Source organism: Phocoena sinus, chromosome 1 (assembly GCF_008692025.1).
Source record: "Phocoena sinus isolate mPhoSin1 chromosome 1, mPhoSin1.pri, whole genome shotgun sequence".
In the NCBI taxonomy this organism is placed as follows: Eukaryota; Metazoa; Chordata; class Mammalia; order Artiodactyla; family Phocoenidae; genus Phocoena; species Phocoena sinus.
Window position 1 is genome coordinate 9,470,363 of NC_045763.1, and position 25,198 is coordinate 9,495,560.

A 25,198-nucleotide genomic window follows, 5' to 3' on the forward strand; every position below is an offset into this window, starting at 1 on the left:
CCAGAGCCTCTCCTAGCATAATCAGTCGTATGGGGTACGTTTCGGACTGTGGTCTCCTTCCATCCAATTCCATCTGCCCTCCATATTTAAGAAGTCTTCATCACTTCTGGTTGACCAAAAATGCCCTTTCTTGTTTTCCCAGGGGTATTTGCATTCTTCAATTATTATTTTTACCAGTGATTTTATTTTTAAAGATAAAATTCATCGTTTAAAGTGTACAGTGCTGTGTGGGACTTCCCTGGTGGCGCAGTGGTTAAGAATCCGCCTGCCAATGCAGGGGACACGGGTTCGAGCCCTGGTCCGGGAAGATCCCACATACCGCGGAGCGACTAAGCCCGTACGCCACAACTACTGAGCCTGCGCTCTAGAGCCCGCGAGCCACAACTACTGAGCCCACGTGCCACAACTACTGAAGCCCGCGTGCCTAGAGCCTGTGCTCCACAACAAGAGAAGCCACGACAATGAGAAGCCCGCGCACCGCGTAGCCCCTGCTCGCTGCAACTAGAGAAAGCCCACGCGCAGCAACCAAGACCCAACACAGCCAAAAATAAATAAATAAATAAATTTATTAAAAAATAAATAAAGTGTACAGTGCTGTGGTTTTATTCTATTCACAATGTGCAACCACCACCACTATCTAATAAAAAGAAACCCCCTTAGCTCCCAATTCTCCCCTCCTTCCATCCCCTGGCAATCACTAATCCACTTTCTGTCTCTATGGATTTACCTACTCTGGACGTTTCATATAAATGACTCACGCGGTATGTGGCTTTTAGTGTCTGGCTTCTTTCACTTTATGTAGCGCTTTCAAGGTTCATTCATGTTGTAGTGTGTATCAGTACTTCATTCCTTTTTATGGCTGGATAATATTGTGTTATATGGATATAACACATTTTGTTTATCCATTTATCAGTTGATGGACATTGGTGTCGTCTCTACTTTTTGGCTATTATGAATCACGCTGGAATGAACATGCATGTACACGTTTTTGTGTGGACATATGTTTTCAGTTGTCTTGGGTATGTACCTAAGAGTGGAATTGCTGGATCATATAGTAAATCTACGTTTAACTTTTTGAGGAACTGCCAGACTGCCTTCCACAGCTCTGTCCTACTTTATATTCCCGCTAGCATTCTATGAGGATTCCAATTTCTCCATATCCTCGCCAACACTTGTCATTGTCTGTCTTTTTTATTCCATCCACCCTAGTGGATATGGCGTGGTCTGTCATAGTGGTTTTGGTTTGATGACTCATAGATGGCTCTGATGACTAATGACATTGAGCATCTTTTCATATGCTTACTGGCCGTTTGTATATCTTCTCTGGAGAAAAGTCTTCTTAAATCCTTTGCCCATTGAAAAAAAACCCCAAAATGTAATAGACTTTTTTTTTTAGAGTTTTCAGTTTATAGAAAAACCGAGCAGAAAGTAGAGAGATTTCCCATATGCCGCTCTCCTCACACTTTTCCCCAGTATTAACATCTTGCATTAGTGTGGTACGTTGTTACAGTTGATGAACCAATATTGGTGCATTATTAACTAAAGTTCATAGTTTACTTTAAGGGTCACTCTTTGTGTTGTATGTGCTATGATTTTTGACAAATGTGTAATGTCATTTATCCACTATTGCACTATCATACAGAATAATTTCACTGCTTTAAAAATCTTCTGTGCTCTGCCCATTCATCTTCCCCTCCCCCACCCCCTACCAAACCCTGGCAACCACTGATCTTTTTACCGTCTCTGTAGTTTTGTCTTTTCCCGAAGGTCATGTAGTTGGAATCACAGTATGTAGCCTTTCCAACTGGCTGCTTTCACTGAGAAGTTTGCACTTAATGCTCCTCCATGTCTTTTTTGCCCATTTTAATATTGGGACATTCACTTCTTTTTAATACCATTTTAGTCATCTCCAGGGATGCAGGCTGGGAGGTGGAGGCTGCCTCATGGACCCCGCCTGCCCTCTAGTCCTCACATCAGGAACACTCTGGAAGGAAGGCTGGGCATACCAGCTGCCCTGCCCAACAGAATGCCATAGCAGCATCCTCCCTCATGTGCTGCACTGTCCCTGGGACTTTTCTGAGTCCCTTCCCTCGCCCTCCCTCTGTCCCCGGTGACCCTTCTCTGTGTCCCTTAGACGACCTCGTGGAGAAGAAGCCATGCTCATGGAACTCTACCCGCGTCTGCGAGTGCCGGACTGGCATGTTCTGTGGCACATCAGTCATCAACTCCTGTGCCCGCTGCCTCCCTCACTCCGTCTGCCCAACAGGGATGGTTGTCAAGTTCCAGGGTGAGTATCCCCACCCAGGACCACGATCTGTGCCAATGATTCCCCCCCGCAGACCTCCCAACGACTCTCCACCTCCCACCTCCTCCTTCCTGTTGGACAGATCACATCTCCTATCACGATGATGCCAGGGATGCAAACAGAGGCCCCTGCTGCCCTTTCCCTGCACCTCAGGTCCCAGGCTCAGAGAGTCCCAGGCACCGCCCTGGCTGGAAGAGGTCTTGGGTTGGTTTGAGGATCAGGGTAGAAATTCTTTAATGCCTGATAAACAAGAAAGAAACCTGAAGTTTCTGTCCTGGGAGTTTCCTGGAAGATGAGGGCTGGTTTCCCATTTTGGTCCAGGGATGAACCGTGCTTCTCACTCTACCACGCATTCGCCATGCTGTTCACTCCTTCTGGGACACCCTTCCTTCCCCGTTCACTCAGTCAACTCTGCTTTCAGCTCTCTGTCCAAACATCTCCTCCCGACCTCTCCCAGGTCACTTCTCGACATGGAGGCGAACGCTTGTGTCTGTCTCCGTGTGGTCGGTGCTTGTACCCCTCCCTAGGCCGTAGCTTCGTGAGGGCCACGGTCATCTCCCGGCTGCCTAATTAGACACCTGGCACAGAATCTGCTCTTCAGAGATAAGTGTTGAATGATGTGACAGGGAGATCAGAGCTGGGGGTGGTGGGGTTCAGATCCGGCCGGATTCTCTCTGGTCACACAGAACCCTCAGCGGAGGGACCCTCAGCAGCCCGCCACCCACAAGCAGGGGCAGGTGGTGGCGTGGAAAGGGCTCTGGATTGGACATCAGGTACCTGGGGTTTTGTACAGCTTTGCCTCGTGGGGCGTGTTCCCAGTCCTCTCTGGGCCTCAGTATTCCCATCTGTAAAATGCAGAGGTGTGAGTAGAAGGCCTTGCATGGGGGCTTTTCAGCTCAGAAACTCTTGTGTCTAAGAAGAGTAGCCTTGAGTTCTGTTGCTCCAGCCTGTGGACCAGCTCAGGCTGGCTAAGCGCTCTCGACGGTGTTCCTGCACCTGCCACACGGTGGCGCCAGAGGCCTCTCTTTGCTGCCCGCAGACCTGCTGCCCCAGGCCGTGCCACGGGCCAGGCTTAAAATGTGGCCAGTTGCACTGACATGTGCTGTCAGTATAGAATATGCCCCCGATTTCAAATACTTAGTATAGGAAAAGAATGTAAAACATCTCATTAATTATTTTTTATGTTGATTACCTATTGGCATAATATTTTAGATATATTGGGTTAAATAAACGTATTGCTTAATTTCACTTGTTTCTTTTTTACTTTTTAAAATGTGGCTACTAGAAAATTTAAAACGATGACATGTGATTGACATATTTTATTGGACAGCACTGCTTTTTTTTTAGCACTGCTTCAGAAGTGCTCCAACCTTTGGCCGCGAAAGCCTGGCTAACTTCTAGATTCCTCTGTGGGACTTCCCACTGAGCAACTCGCAGGACCTCAGTCTCTTCCGCTGTAGAATGGAAAGTAGTTTCTGTCTCAGATCAAGCTTATGGCTAAGCCTTACACTAAGACCTTGCATAGGCTTTCTCCCCTGAAATTCTCCAGACGTCATAAGACTGTATTAGCCCCATTTTATGTGAGGAAATTGAGGTTCAGAGATGGCAGGTAATTAATTGCTCAAGACCACAGAGCAGGGAATATCTAATCCAGTGTTTGAACCTTATGCCCAGGTCTTATCACCCCACCACAGTGCAGATAGATAAGTCAGCATTGCTCACACCCTCCTCTACCAAAACTTCCAAACTCCAGTCCACTTGATTGAAAGCACTATGTGTTTTCTTCTCCACTTTTGCTTCCACCCAGTATTCTCCAGTACTCTTTGGCTTGCAAGTTACAATGTTTTTGGCTCATGTAACTGAAGTGTCTGAGGATAGCTTAGTGGAGCTTAAGGCATGGCTGGATCCAGGAGCTCTGTCTTTTCCCGTCTCTCACCTCTACTACCCTATGTGTTGGTTTGTCTGTAAAATACCTACCAGCAGCTCCTGGCTTGCTTCCTACCCAGCCCTAGTGGAAAGACAGCTTCTCCTTCCCACATTCTCAACAACCAAAGTAAAATCTTGAAATTGCCTCTCATAGGCGTGTCTTGGGTCGTGTGCCCACCCCTGAACCAGTCCATCATGGCCAGAGGAATGGGATGGATTGATTGGTCCAGCCTGGTCCCATGGCTACTCCTGAAGTGGGGTCCCAGCCCCCTACCACAGACACTGAGACTGGGAGGTGTAATTCTCCAGGGAAAATTGGATGGCTTTACCCCAAAAGGGAACGGATGCTGGGCAGGCACAAACATCAGATGGCCACTGTGTTTTCCTGGGTTGCGGTGGTAAAAGGCGTATTTCGGAGCCTCTGGCTCTGTAATACCAAGTCTGAAGGCATCACCATCCTCCCTGCAGGCACAGCGCAGAGGAACACTGTCTGTGAGCTGCCTTCCCCAGGGGCCAGCCCCAACTGCAGCGCCAGCCCCCAGGACTGCAAGGCCCCTGCCAGGTGACTCCCGGCCCCCTCCTATCCTGCTGACCTTAGCGTGGGGTTGTCCCACCCCACAGGAGGTCCAGGGCACTGCTGGCTGGGGGTGAGGATGGGGTTCAGCCCAGGGAGCCTCTCTGCCAAGCCTGCAAGTCATTTGAGGCCTTACTGTGTGCCCAGCCTGCCCTGAGCACACAGGAGACCGAGAAGGCCTAGAAAACACAGGCCTTACTCCCAGGGGCTGACGGTGGGCCCGCCAGAGGCTGTGGGCAGAGCGTCTGGGGACCTATTCTCTATGGAAACGGTTATCGCTGAGTACAGACTCCCCTTGTCCCATCCCCCGCTTCCTTCCCAGCAGCACCGTCCCCCAGGCCAAGCCCACCCTGACCTCTCCAGCAAGCTCTGATGCCAGGACCACAGTTCTCGGAGAGGGCACCCCCCTCGCCCCAGAAGATGCTTCTAAAATCACTGCCCGCTCTAGCTCCTCCGTGGGGAGGCTCAGTCCAGATCCAGGTAAGTTCTCCAGAGAAGCTGTGCGCTGTCTCCAGGGAAACGGTGTCCGATGGCTGGGCGACTGTGTGTGGCAGTCAGGGCAGGCAGGCACCGAGCTGTGGTCTTTCCCAGCGTGGGGAGAAGAGGGTCTCCGGGTCTTCTGGGGCTGAGGGCTTCGAGGGCCAGAGTAGATAATGGAAGGACTCATTCGTGTCACCTTTCGGGTGCCAGACACTGAGGCAGGTGCTGGGGCATATGCAGCAGAGCAGGCCAGCCTCTGCAGGTGTCGATTGGATGCCCCGCCCCTGGTTCCCATGGTGACAGACTGGGGTCCTCAGCTCACTCCAGTTTATTACCCAATAGCCTTCCATCGTATAGGGATACCACATTTTGTTCATCCAAACAGTTTTTGGATTTTTGAGTGGTTTCCATTTCGGGACTATGATGAAAAACATTTGTGTGAATGTATGTTTTCATTTCTCTCTTTTTAAAAAGTTGATTTGTAGGGCTTCTTATAATTCTTTGTCCTATAATTGTGTCCAAAACGTCTTCTCCCACCCTGTGGCTTGCCTTCTCCTCCTCTTTGCGGTGTCTTTTGAGGAAGCGACGCTCTTCATTTCAGTGTCGTCAGATTGATCCATCTTTTCCGTTGTGACTCCAGCGCTTTCCATGTCCTGCTTTGTAAGGCTTCTCCTCCGCTGAAGTCTCAACGACGCCCTACATTTATTTTCTAAGGTCATTGCTGTTTTGCCTTTGTTTAAAGAGCCCCCATGAACATTCAGTTGAACCCACACCATTCATCAAATGAATTGTCTTTTCCCCACTGTTTCACGTGCCATCTTCGCTGTAAATCAAGGGTCCATAGATGTATGGGCAGGATTCTGGAGCCTCTGTTCTATTCATTGTTCTCTGTGTATTCCATGTGAACACCATTCTCTCTGATTACTATAGTTTTCCAGTAAGTCTGGATGCTTAAGCAACTACTCCAACTTTGGTCTTCAACAGTGTATTGGCTGTTCTTGGTAATTTGCATATCCACATAAATTTTAGAATCAGCTTTTCAAATCTCATAAGATATCCTATTGGGATTTTAATTGAGATTGCATTGAATCTACAGATCAGTTTGAAGAGAATCCACCTCTGCAGTATTGAGTATATGGTATAGCTCTACATTTATTTAGGTCTTCTTTATTTTTTATTTAAAAAGTTTTTATTTTATATTGGAGTATAGTTGATTTACAATATTGTGTTAGTTTCAGGTGTACAGCAAAGTGATTCAGTTCTACATATACATATATCTATTCTTTTTCAGATTCTTTCCCCATATAGGTTATAACAGTGTATTGAATAGAGTTTCCTGTGCTATAAGTAGGTCCTTGTTGATTATCTGTTTTATATATAGTAGTGTATATATATAAAATATGTTATATGTTAATCCCAAACATATATGTTATATATGTTAATCCCAACATATATATATGTTAATCCCAAACTCCTAATTTATCCCTCCCACCCCTATTTAGGCCTTCTTTAAATTCTCCCAATAATGTTTTATTATTGTCTGTGTAAAAATATTTACATCTTTTGGTTTGATTTCTAAGTATTTGGTATTTCTGATGATGATGTAAATAGTACCTTTTTTAATATTTCATGTTCTAACTTTTTATTGTTAGCATTATTTTGAACTGTGTGAAATGCCAGTATTTGACTGTTTCTGTACTATCAAAATGGCAATTTCATGTGGTTCAATGAAATATATAGATGTTCAATTGATTTTGATGTAATAACATTATATCCAACTACCTTGCGAAACTCACTTATTTCTTCTAATAATGTATCTTCAGACTCTTCGGATTATCTGTGCACTCAATGATATCATCTGTCCATAACTGCTTGGTATCTTCATTTCTAAACCTTACCACTTTTATTTCTTTTTCCTGCCTTATTGCATTGCCTATGATCCCCAGGACCAAACTAAATAGAAGTTGTGATAGTAGGCGTCCTTGCCTCATTGCTGAACTCAAAGGGAAAGTGGCTACCAAAGTTTTGAGCAGAGCAGTGAGACTGGGGAGAGGGCTCTGGCAGAGGGGAGGGACTGGAAGTGGGGGTGGGGGGCAGTTAGGAGGCAGTTAGCACTCTTCTCCTGTGTGGCCTTAGACACATTCCTTCTGTCTCTGAGCCTCAGGACTCCCTCTGAAGGGTGATGGACATGTGCAGAGTTTGGGAGCTGGCCATGGAGCTGGGGGGCTTCAGTAATGGGAGTGGTGGTGGGATGTGGGCGAGGCCTCTGTCAAGGTGGCCTGGCGTGAAGCTTCTCTGCTTCTTTTCCCAGGACTGACCCTGCAACAGCCATGCCCTCAGGGGTCTGTCGACTGCAGGAAGCAGTGTGACCCTGACTACTACCTGGACAGGGACGGTCGCTGCACGGCCTGTGTGAGCTGTTCAGGAGGTGAGGGCCTTGTTTCTCCTCCAGAGGCTCCTTCCAGGGAGCAGGTGGGGTCTTAGACAAGAGGCCAAGAATCTGGGGGTGGGAGCCTTGAGCTTGGTCTCGGATGCTCAGCCCTTGGGAGCCTGGTTCACCTTTCTGGCGTTTTTTTGAGCAGTTGGCTTCTAGTGACTCCTACTCACGATTGTGGGTTTTGATGGCCGTGACCCCTTTTCAGAGAGCTTCCATTCACTCAGTCTTTCCTGCAAGGAAATATTTGTCGATCACCTACTTGTTTCAAGCTTGTCTCATTATTTTTGTACGTATCCTATGATGTCTGGATTGCGATTGCCCCCATTTTACAGAAGAGGAAACTGAGGCTCAGGGAAGTCAGGGGGCTTCCAAGGGCCACAAGCCCTCGCAAATGGCAGGGCCAGGATTTGAACCTAGGGAGTCTGCCACTGGGTTCTGAGCTCATCAGTCCACTGTGCTGCCTCTTAGAGCACCTCTGCACAAGCACTTAGAGACTGACTGCTATATGCATGGTGGGATGACGTCCTGCCAGAGTTTCCCCTGCGGCCAGCTCCCCGCAGCCTCACAACACCACCAGCCTCCCCGTGACGTCCAAGCAGCTGCCCAGGCCCCGGGCTGCCATGGATGTAGCCGCGGCCCACTCACAGTGGCCACCACCACCAGGGGGAGGCGTGATTCTGCCTCTGCAGCAACACGGACTGGAGTCCAGGGAGGCCAAGTGGGGGAAGGGACACTCCGTTCGTGGTTGCTGGGGTCACTGTTGCAATTACTAAGGTCACAGAGCAAATTTTCTCAAAACTGAGTGGTGAAAAGCAAACTATTCGCTGTACTCGTGGAGTCTGTGGGACAGAATTCAGACCCAGCACCGCGGGGACACCTGGTCTCTGCTCCACGATGTCTGGGATCTCAGCTGGAAAACTTGAAGCCTGGAGCTGGAATCATCTGAAAGCTTTTTCATTCTCTGGGCTGGGGTCGATGCGGCTGCGGGCTGGGCCCTCAGATCCTCTCCATGTCGGCCTCTATATGGCCTGCTTCGGGCGTCCTCAAGTCCTGGGTGCTGGACTCAAAGATGAGTTGGGGTGGGGTGGGGTGTAGAAACCATACCCATTTTTACGACCCAGTCTCGGAAGTTACACGGTGTAACTTCCACTACGTTCTGCCTGTGGAGGTGGTCACAGGGCCCCCTTGAGTCATGGAAGGAAAAAAAAAGCCTTCTTTTTTTTCTCTTCTTTTGGCCGTGCCACATGGCATGTGGGATCTTAGTTCCCTGACCAGGGACCATGCTTCTTGATGGGTAAGTGGCTGAGCTCTGGAAGAGCAGACAGACCCAGAGCTATTGCTGCGGCCATTCCTGGAAAAATATCATCTGTCACAGCTGCTGTGTCAGATGGGGAAACAAGAGATGGCTCTGGGCCCAAGAATTCCTTCAACTTGAATAACCGAAGCCCTGCAACCCTGTGGAGTGGAGCCCAAGTGGCCGGGGTCAAGGCTTGGCTCTACTGCTCGGGAGCTTATAAGCTCAAGCAAGTTTCTTAACCTCTCTGGGCCTCAGTTTCCTCATCTGTCAAATGCGCAGAATAATAGACCTCTCTCAGAGACCTGTTCTGGGAGTTAAAAAGGTTAAGCCGGGTTAATCTAGATAGAGCACTAAAGTCACTGCCTTGCACACACTCGGTTATGTTAATACCATATTATAAGTAATAATGAGAGGTTTCAGGAAGACACTGTGCTGTCCCTTATCTTTATCGTGCAAGGCTTCTAAGCCTGTAAGTATCCCGCTGATTGAGAAATGTCCTTATTGAGCGAATCACATTTGTCTAAACTACTGATGCAGTAATTCTATTTTCACCCGTAAGCAGAGCATGTAGAATAGCCCCAAACATGTATAAATGCATTGTTATACTTCTTCTTTTACAAAACCACTAACAATTTTTTTTTTTTGATTTTTGAAAAAACCCACTTTTCATCATGGAAAATTTCAAACATATTCAGAAGTAGAGAGAATCAGGAATGGTTACGGACTATCACCCAGTTGTAAAGAATTATCAGTCAGGGCCAGTCTTGGTTCATCTCTACCCATGCCCACTCACGCCTGTTCTCTGAATTATTTTCTTTATTTAAAAATTTATTTTGGGCTTCCCTGGTGGCGCAGTGGTAGAGAGTCCGCCTGCCGATGCAGGGGACACGGGTTCGTGCCCCGGTCCGGGAGGATCCCACATGCCACGGAGCGGCTGAGCCCGTGAGCCCTGGCTGCTGAGCCTGCGTGTCCGGAGCCTGTGCTCCTCAACTGGAGAGGCCACAACAGTGAGAGGCCCGCGTACCGCAAAAAAAAAAAAAAAATTATTTTATTTTAGTTTTTTGGGATATTTTCTTTTAATAGCTTTATTGAGATATAGTTGACATACAATAAAATGCACACGTTTAAAGTGTGCAGTTTGATAGGTTTTGTCATATGTGTGTAGCTGTGAAACCATCACCACAGTCAAGACAATGAACTGTCCGTCACCCGCCCAAAACTTTCCTCATGTTCCTTACCATCCCTCCCGTCGCTCCCTGCCTCTGCTCCCATTCCTAGGAAACAGTTATGCTTTCTGTCACTATGGAATAATTTGCATTTTCTGGCTTTTCCTATAAACAGAATCATAGAGTATATACTCCTTTTTTTTTTTTGGCCGTGCCACGTGGCAGGCAGGATCTTAGTTCCCCGACTAGGGATCAAACCTGTGTCCCTTGCAGTGGAAGCTCAGAGTCCTAACCACTGGACTGGCAGGGAAGTCCCTATATACACCTTTTCTTGTCCACCTTCTTTCGCTCAGCATAATTATTTTGTGCACCAAAAGATCTGCTCAACGGAATCATCAGATGAGCTTGTGCTCCTGGGCAAATATGTCTCTGTCCTCCTGGGGCTTCTCTGGACCCCTGCCCTCTCCATCCCAGTCCTTCCTCAGGACCCTTCTCTGTCCCGCAGACCACCTCGTGGAGAAGACACCTTGCATGTGGAACTCCTCCCGCGTCTGCGAGTGCCGACCTGGCATGTTCTGTGCCACATCAGCCTCCAACTCCTGTGCTCGCTGCGTCATCCGCCCCATCTGCCCACCAGGGATGGTCACCAAGGTCCAGGGTAAGCAGTTCACACCCCAACCAAGGGGCTGAGTTTTCTGTCCCTAGGGCTGCCCCTCTCCCCACCCCCAACTACAAATGACCTTCAATCCCAGCTGTTAACTAGGTCAGGTTTGGGCTATGTTTTCTCTTTGAATAGTTAGATCCAGGGAGTGGGATAAAATCCAAACTTGGCATTTTGGTAAGAGTTTCTGAGGATTATTTTAAAATTTTAAAATTATTAAAAATTTTTTTTATTCTTCTTCTTGAAATTGTTGGTCTGGTAAAATCTTGACTTGTTTGCAAGGCTGTTTTATTGACTCAAGATAGATCAATATAAAGTTTATGAAGAAGCTCCCAATTCAAATGATGGACATTCACCAGAGTGTAAAAAAGTATAAACCCCTTGACAGTGGACAAAAAAAACAAACAAAAAAGAGTTCATCAGCAGATGAGAGATTTCAACAAATTTTTAGAAGGTGGAAAACAGATGGAAGGGTGGTAACAAATGAAACCAAGTGAAGGAAAGCTTACGTAACTAGAATTCACTCCATGAGGCCTGCAGAAAAGTGAGGGGTAAGTTGTTCCTAAGACCCACCAGAGAGGCTCTGGGCTTAGAGCAGGTGAGTAAGATGAAGGATGGGGGTGAAGTGGAGAATTAGAAAGTGCAGTGAGCTGCAACTTCATCTCGAAAATAAAAATTAAAAATTTGTAACAATGCAAAACCCACCAACCAAAGTACAATCTAAAAATAAAACAAACGAATGAATACAACAACAGCAAAAAAAATGTGTAACAATGATATACCATGGGCATTGACCAGTCTGAGAGATGGTGCCTGATTTTTTATCCCCTGATGAAAATGATCAACTTTTTGGCTAATGACACTGAAGGACTATCTAGGGAAAGCTAGATGTTGGCCACTCTGGTGCAAAGCCCCCTTTGCTTGTGTCTTTGGGAGTACATCCTGTCAATGGGCTGTTCCTGCTAAGTCACGCTGAAGTGAAGCCTGCCAGCTCACACTCCCCACCCATGAGCCCAGAGTTCCCAGGAAGACCTCCTGCTGAGGGAAGAGACCCACTGTGAAAATGACATCCTAACAACACAGTAGGAGAAACCCCACCTGCCGCTGGAATGGTCAACATCGTTCTTTTTAAATAAATATGAATGAGCAGTAAAGATTTTCAGACTTATAAGGAAACACAGCAGTATGAAGGAGAGTAACAAGATACACAAACAGAAAAACTTACTACAGATGAAGCAATGATGAACCCAGGAATGGAAGAGAAAAAAATTAGTGTCCACAGAAAAATCCCAGAAGTTGTTACAACCACAAAGTGAGAACAGAAGGCAAAGAAGAAGGAACAGCAAGAGAGTAAAGGGCAAGAAATGGCTTTTAGAAAGTGCCCTTGTTACCAATCTGTTGCCTCTCAGGTCCCAATTCACCCCTGAGTACCTGCTGTGCCCTAGAGGATTAGACTCTTGGAAGATTTCTCCTCCTTGGGTGTGATGCTATGCTTTGCCAGTAGGGGGCGCTAGAGGACCCTTGCGCGAGAAAGGCGGCTTCTCTTGGCTATATTTGTTTTTTCCTGCTCCTGCTGCAGAGTCGGCCTGCAGGGCCTGTGGATGGGGACATCTGGTGGTGTCCTGCCCCAGTCATGCTTCCAGAGTAGACAGTCCCTCGGCAACCACAGACCCAAGCTAGGTCTGGCGACCACCTTCCATGCTTCAGGCCTCATGTCAGCAAAAATGCCATAATTTCCTCTGTGGTCCCACCCTCCCACTCCGCCCCGCTCCCAGCCTTGGGTCTTCTGCACACCATTTCTCGACACAGTTACTGTGTGCTCCCACGGTGGTGGCCCAGCTTTCCCTGAGTACCTGACCTGAAAAGTGAGACTTCAGATTGAAATGGCCTACCGGGAGCAAAGCAGGATGAATGAAAATTACCCATATGTAGACATAATAGATGCACCACCATTTATTTATCCATTCACCAGTTGATGGACATCTGGCTTTTTTCCAGTTTAGGGCTATCATGAGTAATAGCAGCTACAACTGAATAAAGCAGCTACAACTGTTCTTGAACAGGTCTTTGTATGGACATATATTTTCATTTCAGGGGTAAATACCTAGGAGACGGATGACTGGGTCACTGTGCTGGCCACACAGAATGTCTTTGAGGGCCAGATCAAAGCTGGCCACCTGTCATCTGATCCAACCATATCATTTTACACGTGGAGAGGACCATTCATAGTGCCAGAGCTAGAGCTGGAACACAGAGATCCTGAGTCATAGCCAAGTGCTCTCTACTGGACCACACCAGCTCCTTCTTAGTTGAACAGAGAATTTTTTACTTAGCTAGAATACAATTACGTTTGAAAGCAGAATAAAAACATTTTCAGACATAACAGGGGAGAAATTCTGCTTTTCCCCCATGTATCCTTTCTTAGAAAGTTACTTGAAGATGTAATTCTGTTAACTGAGGGGCAAAAAAGAAAAAAGAAAAAGGCACGAACTCTAGAAAACAGTGGTTCTATCCCAGGAGAGCAAAGAAGGGGAGTCCCAGAATGACAGCTGTGCTAAAGACATTACAACATCTGGTTGAGCCCCATCAGAGCAAGAAAATGAAGGGCTCCAGGGAATTGTCTGTAGGAATAAAAGGTAGAATTACAATTTCATGAGTAGTAGAGTTGAAAAACTTGAGGATACGGTAAAGGCACATTATTCTTTTATCAACAAGGAAAAGAAAGGTGACTGAAAACTCCAGGGGAAATAAAAAGCTGACAAGAAATGTACAGTTCAAATATGAAGACGAAAAATTTCATCTGATTTTAAGCAATTTCTGGTTGTACCAGAAAAGGATTCCATTTGACCTTGATGTTAAGACCATTCTCCTTCAAATGACCCAAGGATCAGGTGTTTCAATTTAAAGAGAAATATTTAAGTGTGGTATATCTTTTTTAGTTTCTAAATTGAGACTAAAAGCAGGCAGCTTCTTTCTTCCCCCTCTTCCAATGGGCCAGAGAACACAGGCAGACGAAGTATGGGCTAAACCATGCCTTCTTCTCACCTTCAGATCCAAAGGAGGAAGAAAAGGGAGGGTCAGTAACCCAGGGAGAAAAGAGGGTGAGGTATGGTACATACAGAGAAGGGATGAGAGGCACCCAGGAGCGCTGAGGCCACCTTCTCCGCTTAGAGTGAGGGCAGCAGTTCTGTTGCTGGTTCCTGTCGCAGGTGTTCCAGTGGCAGCTCAGACCGAGGCTGCCTTAGAGAGAGGCCAGAGGGTGCTAACTGGGGGTAGCCACAGTTGGTGTTCTTGAGCCCAAGAGCTCCTCCAATCCTCTGGAAGCCAACTCTCACTGAATCCCCACAACATCTCAAATACAAATAGAAATTAGCATAACAAACTGCATTACCTTCCTTATAGCCCAAGGCCTCCGGGCTTCAACTAATTTAGGCAATTGTCTGGTGACCACGTGGAAAGACATAGCATGTATTTGGAGACGCCCCAAAATCAGACGGCTCCTCAGGATCCTACCAATGCAAGAAGAAAATTAATCCTAGCCTCACTTTCTCTTCAGAGTGTTTCAGGAAAACTCTGAGAGGTATCATGAGAGCTTTTAGAAGGGAGGCGTGTGTGGGTGGGAGGTTTGTTTTGTGCCACATAAGGGAAGGGGTGCCCCCTCCAGGAACATGGGGGCAGAGAGGGTTAGTAGCTGGGCTGGACCTACTTCAAATGTGGGCCATTTTTTTTTTTTCTGTCCTAGAAAAGCAGTTAATCATAAGGTTGTAAGAAAGTGCTCAGGCCCCAGGCAGGAGGCAGTGTGGTCCAATGGAAGGTGCTCTGGGCTGGGACTCAGGAGCCCTGATTTCTGACTCTAGCTCGGGCTCTGTGGTCCTCTCCATTTGTAAAAAGAGGTGGCTGGGTCAGATCAGAGATGACCATGCTTGAACTGGTCCTCAAAGACATCCTGTCTGGTCAGCACAGTGACACAGCTTTTCTGCTCCTATAGGTACTCAAGTGAAATGAAATTATATGTTTTCACAAAGACTTGTACAAGGATACTTATAGCTGCCTTGTTCATAATAGCTTCAAACTGGAGACAACCCAAATGTCCATCAACTGGTCACCGGCTAAATAAATGGAGGTACATCTCTACGATGGAACAACTACTCAGCAGTAAAAAGGAATGAATTACTGAGACAAGAACCGTGAATGAATCTCAGAAACATGCTGAGTGGAAGAAGTCAGACACCAAAGAGCGCACATTGCACAATTCTGTCTAATGAAGCTCTGGAGGCAAACTCATCTGTAGTGACATAAAGCAGATCCGTGGCTGCCCGGGTGTGGGGGTGGATTGATTGCAAAAGGACAAGGGAACTTAGTGGGGAGGCGGGGATGTTCTAGATCTTGAGTGGAGTTACAGTTACGTGAAGGTACAGTCATCCCTCAGTATCCACGGGGGATACCCGAATCTGAGGATACTCAAATCCCTTATGTAAAATGGCAAGGTACAGTGGGCCCTCCGTCTCTGCGTGCTCTGCATCCGTGCGGTCAATCAGTCTGCCGCTGGTTGAATCCTCAGGTGTGGAATCCTCGGATGTGACCGGCAGATACGGAGGGCTGGCTGCTGAATGCATACGCTCCTCAGAACTCATCAAACCGTGCGCTTAGGGGACATTTCCTTCTATGTAAATCATGCCTCAATAAAACTGATTTCAGAAGAAAAGAACTTGAAGAATTGAGGCGACATTTACATACCAGAAGATGTTTAAATTTATTTATTGGTTTACATTTATTTAATGAGATTTCTCTTAAATGAAACCAGGAAGTCTGCAGTCACGAGGCCAACTTCCCGCATGGTCACAGCTGGCTGGAGATGAGAAGTAGTTTTCTTTTTTTTTTTTTTTTGAAATATTTATTTATTTAGGCTGCTCCAGGTCTTAGTTGCAAAATGTGGGATCTTTATTTGCCGCATGCAAACTCTTAGTTGCGACATGCAGGATCTAGCTCCCCGACCAGGGATCAAACCTGGGCGCCTGCGCTGGGAGCACAGAGTCTTGCCCACTGGACAACCAGGGAAGTCCCCCAAGGAGAAGCTTTTCCACTTTGATCTTTTGAAACACAAATCTGATCGTCTCAGCCAATTAGAGCCACAGGAATAGTGTGTTACAAAAACCTCGACATTGCAGCATTCATCTCTCACTCTTCTGTGAGGCAGCTGGGCCGCTCTGCGGTCTTGCCAGGGCTTGAAGGTTTGGTTTGGGTTTGCTCTGCATGTACTTCTGGGACCAGCGGGGGCTGGCTACCCGCCCCTGGCGTGGTCTACTTATGGCAACGGTGGGAGTGCAGAAAGGGGGCGGTGGACGTCAGATGCCTCTTGAGGCCCAGCCGTCGTTTCTCTCCCGTTCCACTGACCAGACAAGTCACACGGCCAAGTTCAGACACCAAAGGGGTGGGGGACGCACAGACACCTGCCTTGACCTGAAGGAGCCGCAGATTCACCTGGCAAAGGGTGTGGATGTGGGGCAGGATACAGAGGTGGGACCACCATGCAATCTACCACACCTATCCCATCCTGTTGCTAATTAAAACCATCACTTTGGGGAGAAAGACCCAGTGTTTAAAACAGCCTTATTGCGGTCTAATTTACATACCATAATATCTACTAGTTTTAAGTATACAGTTCAGTAATTTTAAAGAAATTTACAAAGTTGTGAAATTATCACCGCCTTCTAAGAAATCTTGTAGGTTAGTTAGTTGACTAACCCTAACCCTTGTAAGGGCATGGGTCAGTCAATCCCATGCCCACCCCCAGCCTGGATAACCACTAATCTACTTTCTTGTTCCTCTAGATTAGGGTTTTGGGGACATTTCCATAACATGCATCCTTCTGTGTCTGGCTTCTTTCACTGAGCATAACACTTTCGAGGTTCATCCATGCTGTAGCTGTATTAGTACTTCATTCCTTTTATTGCCAAAACAATATTCTAGTGTACACGTCTACTACATTTTGTTCATCTGTTTCCAGCGGATGGGCGTTTGGGTGGTTTCCACTTCTTTGACTTCTATGAAGAATGCTGCTATGAGCCATCTCCTCCCTCTCCCCACCTTCTATTTCCTCTGCTTAGAAATCCCCACCCTTACTCACATCCCAGCAATCCCTTCCTCAGGGAAGCCTCCCTGGTCAGATGAGGTCAAGTCTCCCATTACAGGGACCCCACCTGCCTTCATGTGACGCCTGAGTCTGTGAGCCCCACCAGCCGGTGGGCCCCCAGGGGTGGGGATCTTGTCTGTTTTGCTCACTGTTCTGTCCCAGCTCCCAGCACAGTCCCCAGTACATAGTAGGTGCTGAATAAAGGGCTGTTACAGTGGAGGGAAGCGAGGAGGGAGGGAGAGAGGAAGTGAGGAGACAGAGCCAGGACACAGACCTGGGTCTGCCTGGCTGCAGTGTCCTTCCCGCCCCATGTTGCTACCTCCCTGGACGTCACTAGTCCAGATGGGTAGGGCTCCTTGGCACTGATTCCTTTTTTTTTTTAATTTAATTTAAAAAATGGAAGTATAGTTCATTTACAAGATATTGAATATAGTTCCATGCTATACAGTAGGTCCTTGCTGTTTATCTATTTTAAATATAGTAGTGTGTATCTGTTAATCCCAAATTCCCAGTTTACCCCTCCCTCCCCCCTTTCCCCTTTGGTAACCATCCTTGGTACCAATTCTAACCTGCAGGTACGGCTGAGAGGGACACCACCTATGAGCCACCTCCCCCGGGGACCCACTCTAACTGCAGCACCAACGCAGAGGACAGCGGGGTGCCCGCCAGGTGACTCCTTGGCTCCCTCTCTCCATTTGCTCTGCATACCCAGGGGATGCCCGGGGGGCAGCCGGCTGGGAGTGGAAGTGGGGCTTGGGATAGATCTCTGGGCCAAGCCCACAAGTCATTTTGGAGAATGTGGGCCTAGGTCTGTGTTGCCACCATGGAAGCCCTGAAGGCCTAGAAACCCAGGCCCTGCCCTCAAAGTGCCTGGCAGAGGCTGTAGGCAGGGGACCTGGGGTCTCAGGCCTCCTTTTCCATCTTGACTGTCCTTCTTACTTCTGGCCTCTCTCCCCGCAGCCCCACCCCCTCCCTGATCTCCCTGGCCGACTCCCTGACCGGTAAGGAGCGTGGAGGGGACGTCACCCACGTGCGGGGACGCGCCTCTATCTCAACCAGCACTCCTATATCCTTCTCCTCCACAGGGAAGCCCACTCTGGTTTCAGGTAATGACCACCCCCATGAAGCAGGGCCTTCCTCCCTGGGGACCACAAGGAGGGAGGGTTCTCACTAGGCGACAACATCCACTTGGTTGGAGGCGGGAGGGACCAAGCCTGACCCCAGGTCTCCGGTTTCCTGATCTGGGGCTGTGACTCTGTCACTCGCTAGAGATGATTCCTTAATTCTTCTGAGCAGGGATTTTATTCACCCGCATGGCCCATAATTGCTGCTCAGAAAATATTTGGTGACTGATTTCATGACCTTGACTAGTTTCTTACTTCTTCTGAGCTTCATCACCTGTAACGTTGTAACAGCATATACCATGCAGGGTAGTAAGCAGTGTCCAGTACACGTGAGCCTTACCCGCTCCCCTTAGACGGTCGCTCTAAGTACCATGCGTCTTAGGACTTGCAGTTCTACTCTTAGACACTAGGTGGCAGTAGTTCTCAGGCCAGCGGCGCTCAAAGAGGTCCTGGATTTGGCACCATCGGCAACTTTCTAGAAAAGCAAATTACCAGCCCGACCCCAGACTACCGAATCAGAATCCGCATTTGAACATGGTCCCCAGGAGACTCATATGCACAGGAATGTTTGAGAAGCACGTATCTGGCACATGCTACTTTTTTAACATCTAAAAATGGACTTTAAAGAATAATAATTCTATATTGATTTTCAAAAGTAGCAAAGCAAGTTAAGTATTAAGTGGTAAAGAAATATATCCAGATAGTGGTTAAGAGCGTGGGCTCTGGAGTCCCCCTGGCCTGGCCTAATGCGCTTCCTAGAGCCAGGTGAGGAAGGACAGGTGGGTAAGCGCTGGACAAGATAGATAGAGACGGGATCTGGGTTTCTGTCCTGGCTTGGCAAAGGACCAGGTCCTGTCAGCCACAGTAGAGTCTGTGTCCAGGAGGAAGTAGTCTGGGGCGAGGGCTGTCCTGTGTGGTTGCTGTAGGGCCCCGGCTCACCGCCATGATGCAGACTTCGGGGGCCACCAGTGCCAGGGCAGGCGAGAGTGCAGGGCGCCTCTGTGTTCCAGGACCTGTGCTCTTCTGGGTGATCTTGACACTGGTGGTGGTCGTCAGCTTTGGCTCCTTTCTCCTGTGCCACCGGAGGGGCTGCAGGAAGTGGATGGGGCAGAGTGAGTGCATGTGTCCTTGGGGCCTTGGGAGGGCAGGGTGCTCTGTCCTAGCCTGGCCTGGGTCCCTCTCCCACCCTGCCCGCTGAGGCTGTCTGAGGCTGGCCTCCCTAGCCTTCCTCCCGTTGTCGTTTCAGAGCTCCACCTGTGCTACCCAGTCCAGAACTTCCAGCCCAAGCTGGAGCCAGTGGGTGAGTGTCCAGAGGTCCAAAGGGGCTACGTGCAGCTACACAGCAGCTCTGGACCGTGGGTTTGGATCTCCCTCGGGGTTCCCTCTGTAGGGGTTCCCATAAGCTGCTCCTCCTTTCTATGCAACCTCATCTGTGATGGGAATATAATGTGGGTGGAAACTCTGTGACATGTCCTGCTCGGCGTCGGATGAAGTTTCAAAAATCCACCTTATCCTCCATTCTTGCCTCTATTGTGCCCTCAGGAGAGGCCTTCCCTTCCTCTCTTCTCTCTGTCGCCCCTTCCCAGACTCCCTATTATTTTCCCCTCCCCATTCCTCCCTTCCTCCTCTCACTCCCTCCCTCCTGCTGGCAGCTGAGGGCATAGGGGTCGGGGTGGGGGTGGGTGTAGGCTGACAGGGCTAGAATCCTGATTCTGCCCCTTATGAGCTACATGACCTTGGGTGAGTTACTTAATTCCTCTGTGTCTCGGTTTCTTCATCTGTAAAATGGGAACAGTGGGGCCTAATTCAGAGGGAGGGCGTGTGGATCCGTCGCGATGGGCCTGCTAAGTGCTGTGTGGGGCTCCTGCACGTAGTCAGAGCTCAGCACATAGTGGCTGCTGTCTGCTGATGCCCGCCCCCGTGTCTGGGGCCTTTTTCCTCAGCAGGAGTCCCAGGCCTTCCTGAGTTCTACGTTTTTCTGAACTTCTCTCTCCGATCCCTGGCCAGCCTCCAAGCCACCTCTTCCAGGCAGCCTTCCATGCTCCACCCATCCAGGCAGCAGACTCTTTCAGCTCTCACCTCGGGGGAGGGGACCCCAGCCATCTTGTGCCAAGTGTCTCCTTTCCTCTGGGCAGCCTCTTTCAAGGCAGGGCAACGTCCTCCTCAGCATGTCACAAGCATTGATTGAGCACCTACTGTGTACAGGCCCTGACCACAGGGGAAGGAGTGGACACAAATGGTCTGAACTTCCCTTTCTGGTTTCAAGGCAGGCTCCCGCAAAGGGACTCACTGACTGAGGAGCCCCAGGGGAGGTAGGTGATGCTCTTCGTTCCGTAAAGAAGAGACAAGACCCGGGGCCACACCACCTGTAGGGGCCACACCAGATTCAGCCGCTGGTCCTGGAGACGGCCGATCTTGTTTGTAGAGGGCTCAGTCCTGCCCCCCCTTCCTTCCTCCCCACCAGGTTGTCTACCACCCAGTGCCCACCCTGGAGCCCAGTGGTCAACTCAGACCCTGCCCCCCAGGTCCCCAGGCCCCATGGAGAGACTTGCCATAGCACGGTTTCTGACTTGGGCCCCTGAACACAGTCCGGTGAGGCATGTTTTGGATTTGATGAGTTTCACAAGCAGGTGCTTGCGTTCCCTTCGCAAGGGGGGTTTTTGTGTTTTGACAATTTCAAGCCTTTTTCCGTGAGCTGTCAGGCTCAGTGTCTCACTGAAACCCGCGTTTGCTTTCTTGACATTTTTCTAGTATTAGAGTTTCCATTGCTGTCAGTTTATTTTTTTTCTTCAAACCTCCGTGATAGCAGTTTTGTCACACACACACACACACACACACACACACACACACACACAAGACAGAGAGAGAGCAAGAAAGACAGAAAGCACCTTCCCTTAAGAAACCAGACCTACCAGGAACCAAGCCTGGGGCTCAGTGGTGGCCACTCTGTTTGGGGCCGTTTCTGGCCCGCTGGCTTCCGGTGGGTCCCTGGGGGTCTGGTTCCCAGGCCCGAGAGGGAAGGAGGTGCCGCAGGGGGCAGGATGCGTATGGACTGAGCGGGGTGGATGCAGTGGGGGCTGGAAGGGTGCAGGAGCCTTTATTCACTCGTCTGCTCCTTCATGTCTCTGTGGGGCACTTCCTATTGGCCCTGTGCTGGGTACGGAAACTGCCCTCCCGAGCTTTCAGACCAGCATCAGTTGCTCAAATGACTAAAGGCGAGCGGGATGGAAATGGTTGCCCCAGCCCTCCCGGTCCCGGAGCTCCAGGGCTGGGGGAGCCCCTGGTGCGGTAAGCCGTGCGTCAGCAATCTGGGCAGATGCCCCTTTGATGCTCACCCCCATCTCTGAATGGATTTGACTTGGTGACAGGCACACACGTGTTCTCATTTTACTCCTCCTTGTGAGGTGCCCACTGTTATCCCCATTTCACAGATGAGAAAGCTGAGGCACAGGAAGATGAAGGAACTTGTTTAAGGCCACTTGATTAATGAGCAGTACGACCAACCAGGATTTTGTTGTTGGTGGTGGTGGTGAGATTTTTGCATAAAGGGTCTCACCCTTGGCACTGTTGACATCTGCATGGGATCATTCTTTGCCAAGCGAGTTGTCCTGTGCGTTACAGGATGTCAGGCAGTTCCCTGGTCTCTAGACACCCCGGATACTAGTAGCTCCTCCCATCTGTGACAGCCAAAAATGTCTCCAGGTATGGCCACATTTCCCCTGGAGGGGAATGTCACTCCTGGTTGAGAAACACTGATTGAAATTCTTTTAACCCTTCATTTTAAAGGACACTATAGTCATCACTTTATCTGCTACTTCAGGCAGGTTTAAGTTGGAAAAAGTTTTTGTTTGTTTTGAAACAATTTCAAACGTACAGAAAAGTCTCAAGGACGGTGCAGAGAACTTATTTTTTTTGAACCATTTGAGAGTAACTTACTGACATAATGCCGTATCATCCCTGAGTACCTGAGTGTGTATTTCACACGACTGTATTCAAACCATCAAAATCAGAGAATTCACTTTGATGCATCACCACCAACTAATTCTCAGACCCCACTCAAGTTTCTTCATTGATCCAAATAATGTCGTATAGAACAAAAGAATGCAGTTCAGAGTCTCGTACTGCATTTGGCGATTGGGTCTCGTGTCCCCTCCAGTCTGTATTTCCCTCCCGGTCATGACCTTGCCACTTTGGAAGATTCCACCAGTGATTCTGTGGCTGGCCCTCACCTTGGGTTTGCCTGACGTTTCCTCACGCTTGGACTCAGGTGGTGCGTCTTTGGTGGGAGGATCCCAGGAGTGGGTCATCCACCCCGCCAGGTTTCCCTTTGTCCCTTCCCCGCCGTGTTCACCACGAGCCCTTGATTAGGGTGGTGTCTGCCAGGCTTCTCCACCGTGAAGTCCTCTTTCCTCCGTGGTTATTGCTAAGTACTGAGGCTCTATGAATAACAGGTGCCTCATCAACTTTGCTCCATTTCTGTATGTATATCTGTCTGGACTCATGGATTCCTCTCTTACTGTACTGCCATCATTACTCAACTTGATGTTCACATTTTCCCAGGTTAGGGAAAGTGGGGGCCCCTTCAAGCTGGCTGCTGTGTCCTTCTGTCCCCATCCTTCTGTGTTTGGAGCACTTGTTTTTTCTTTCTTTCTTTCTCTTTTTCTTTCTTCCTTCCTTCCTTCCTTCCTTCCTTCCTTCCTTCCTTCCTTCCTTCCTTCCTTTCTTTCTTCTTTTTTCCTTTTTTGGCCGAGATGGGAGAGTTGTGGGATCTTAGTTCCCCAACCAGGGGTTGAACCCTGGCCCTCAGCATTGAGAGGGCCGAGTCCTAACCACTGGACCGCCAGGGAATTCACTGGAGCACTGCTTTATTCTACGATATTCCCAGCTTAGCTTGTAATTCCCTGCCCTGTCCTGGATTTGAATCTAGGGGTGCTTGTTGCCAAACGCCTTCCCTGGGTCTGTTCTGCTTTCCACAGAAGCTGGGACCCCAGGCCAGAGAGGGGATGGGACTGAAAGGGAAGAGCGATGGGAATGGAAGGGATGGATAACTTGGGTATCAGAACCCACGTGCTTGGCTTGAGCAGCCCTCAGAGAAGCCCTGGGAAACCAGGCACTTCTCCCCGAGGGAGGAGGGGCCCACCGATGTCCAGTGCGTGTGTCCCTGGACTTGTGTCCTGGGATGCTGGACATATTTTATGAGAAAATTGTTCTTATTCCAAAGAGCAAGGATACCAATAAGTGAAGACAGTGGACTGAAGCAACATTTTAGGGGAAAAGCACTTACGAAATCTGACCTCTGTACTTGGCACGATTTGCTCTAGGTCTTTATCAAAGTACACATGAGGGTTGTAACACGCCTGTAGGCCGATGTTGGTGCCCTCCGGATTCTACCTTTTCACCTCGATGTTATTTTATGCTTGTTTCCGAGAGTCAGTATCGAATGCTGGTTTTCTTTTCAGTGTGATGGAGTTGCCAAGCCACTGGAGTATCCTGGGGCCCCTATGTGCTAGGTGGCATCCCGGTCACCTTCCCTTTTAAACATTTTAATTAAAAAATTCTAATTGGACTTCATTTTTTAGAGAAGTTTTAGACTTACAGAAAATTTGAGAAGTTAGTACAGAGAGTTTCCATATAGCCCACACCCAGTTTCCTCTATCATGAGCACCTTACATCAGTGCAGTAAGTTTGTCGCAATAAACGAACCAATACTGATACAATACTATTGTATTAACTAAAGTCCATACTCTGTTCAGATCTACTTAGTTTTGCTTAATGTCCTCTCATTGCTCCAGGATCCCACCCAGTACACCACATTACCTTTAGTCATCATGTCTTAGGCCCATCTGGCCTGTGACAGTTTCTGGCTTTCCTTGTTTTTGCTGACCTTGGCAGTTTGAGGAGTTAAGGCACATCCTACAACTCGCTTGTCGGTTAAGTTGTAGGATGGCTCTCTGCTTGGAGTTTGCCTAGTGTCTTTCTCCTGATTAGATTGGAGTTGTGGGTTTGGGAGAGGAAGACCATATGGGTTCAGTGTTATTTTCATCACAACATATCAAGGGTTCTGCTCTCAACGTGGTTAATCCCTGGGCACCTTCACTTTTGAGATCTCATTTAATCGTCATAAAAACCCTCCAAAGTTGGCATGACCTGTCCCCTTTTCCAAATGAGAGAACTAAAGGCTGGGAAAGGTGAAAGATGTCATGCTGGGGTTTCACTGCTAGGAAGGCCTGCGACGAAGGACTGCTAAGCTGCTTTATTGTTTGGCACCTGTCTTGTTTCCCACTTTTTGGTTATTAGAAACTGCACCGCTGTGCACAGGCTGGTCGCTTTCCTTCGGGTTATTTCCTGAGGGTGTGTCCCTGAAGAGGGATTACTGGGTCAAAGTGTGTGAAGTTTTCATTGCCCGACGGCTTTTGAGAAAGAGGAAACCGGTTCATAGGCATCAGCAGCTGTGTTCCTGTTTACCTGTGTCCTCTCCAAGACTGCATTTTATCATTTTAATTTCTTTTGTCTTGTTACTTTGTCACACCCTTTTTTCCCCCCAAGACTTGCTGCCAAATGACAGTTGGCTGTTGGCAAAAGTCAAAATCACTCTCAAAGGACGAAGATTTGGCTTCACTGACATCCTTTAAAAGAATGTGCCTCAGGCCAGACAGTGTTTCTCAAAGTGCTGGCTCCGGCGATGGACAGTGGCTGCCTCGTGGGAGGGGCCATGGCCTCTCAAGGTGACCACTCTGCTGGCAACAGCAGTTACCAGATTTGTTAAATCGAGAGTCAAGAATTGTGTCATTTTACACATGTGCTTCTTTTGACCATTATTCTGATCCATTTCCCCTTTAGACACTTTACCTGCTGATGGTCATTTAAAGGGGACATGGAAGAGTGTCCTCCAGACTGACCTGGTGTCCACACAGCAGGTTCAAACTGCCCGTCTTGTGTTTTCGTGGTCAGTCGGCCTCCAGTGAGCGTCTCTGCTAGGATTCGGGGATGCTCATTTCCTAGAGGGGCTGAGGTCAGACGGTCTTCCAGAGGTGACTTAGCTGGCACGCTGGCCTCTTTTCACGAGGTTTCTCTGGTTAGGTGTGCACACCGAAT

At 48.5% G+C, this 25,198-nt stretch overlaps 1 protein-coding gene across 2 annotated transcripts in view; it reads left to right on the forward strand.

Annotated features, from left to right (window-relative positions):
- The window catches only part of TNFRSF8 (TNF receptor superfamily member 8), a 66,225-nt gene that overhangs the window by 31,592 nt on the left and 9,435 nt on the right, over positions 1-25,198 (forward strand). The window contains exons 4-13 of one of the 2 annotated variants that reach the window (XM_032614978.1): positions 2,135-2,287; positions 4,700-4,793; positions 5,128-5,285; positions 7,597-7,713; positions 10,691-10,843; positions 17,555-17,648; positions 17,940-17,980; positions 18,065-18,085; positions 19,114-19,215; positions 19,350-19,403. In XM_032614978.1, the coding sequence (XP_032470869.1) occupies positions 2,135-2,287; positions 4,700-4,793; positions 5,128-5,285; positions 7,597-7,713; positions 10,691-10,843; positions 17,555-17,648; positions 17,940-17,980; positions 18,065-18,085; positions 19,114-19,215; positions 19,350-19,403 (987 nt within the window). Of the gene's footprint in view, positions 1-2,134; positions 2,288-4,699; positions 4,794-5,127; positions 5,286-7,596; positions 7,714-10,690; positions 10,844-17,554; positions 17,649-17,939; positions 18,086-19,113; positions 19,216-19,349; positions 19,404-25,198 lie in introns of both variants that reach the window. The other variant, XM_032614977.1, reaches the window with a different exon arrangement.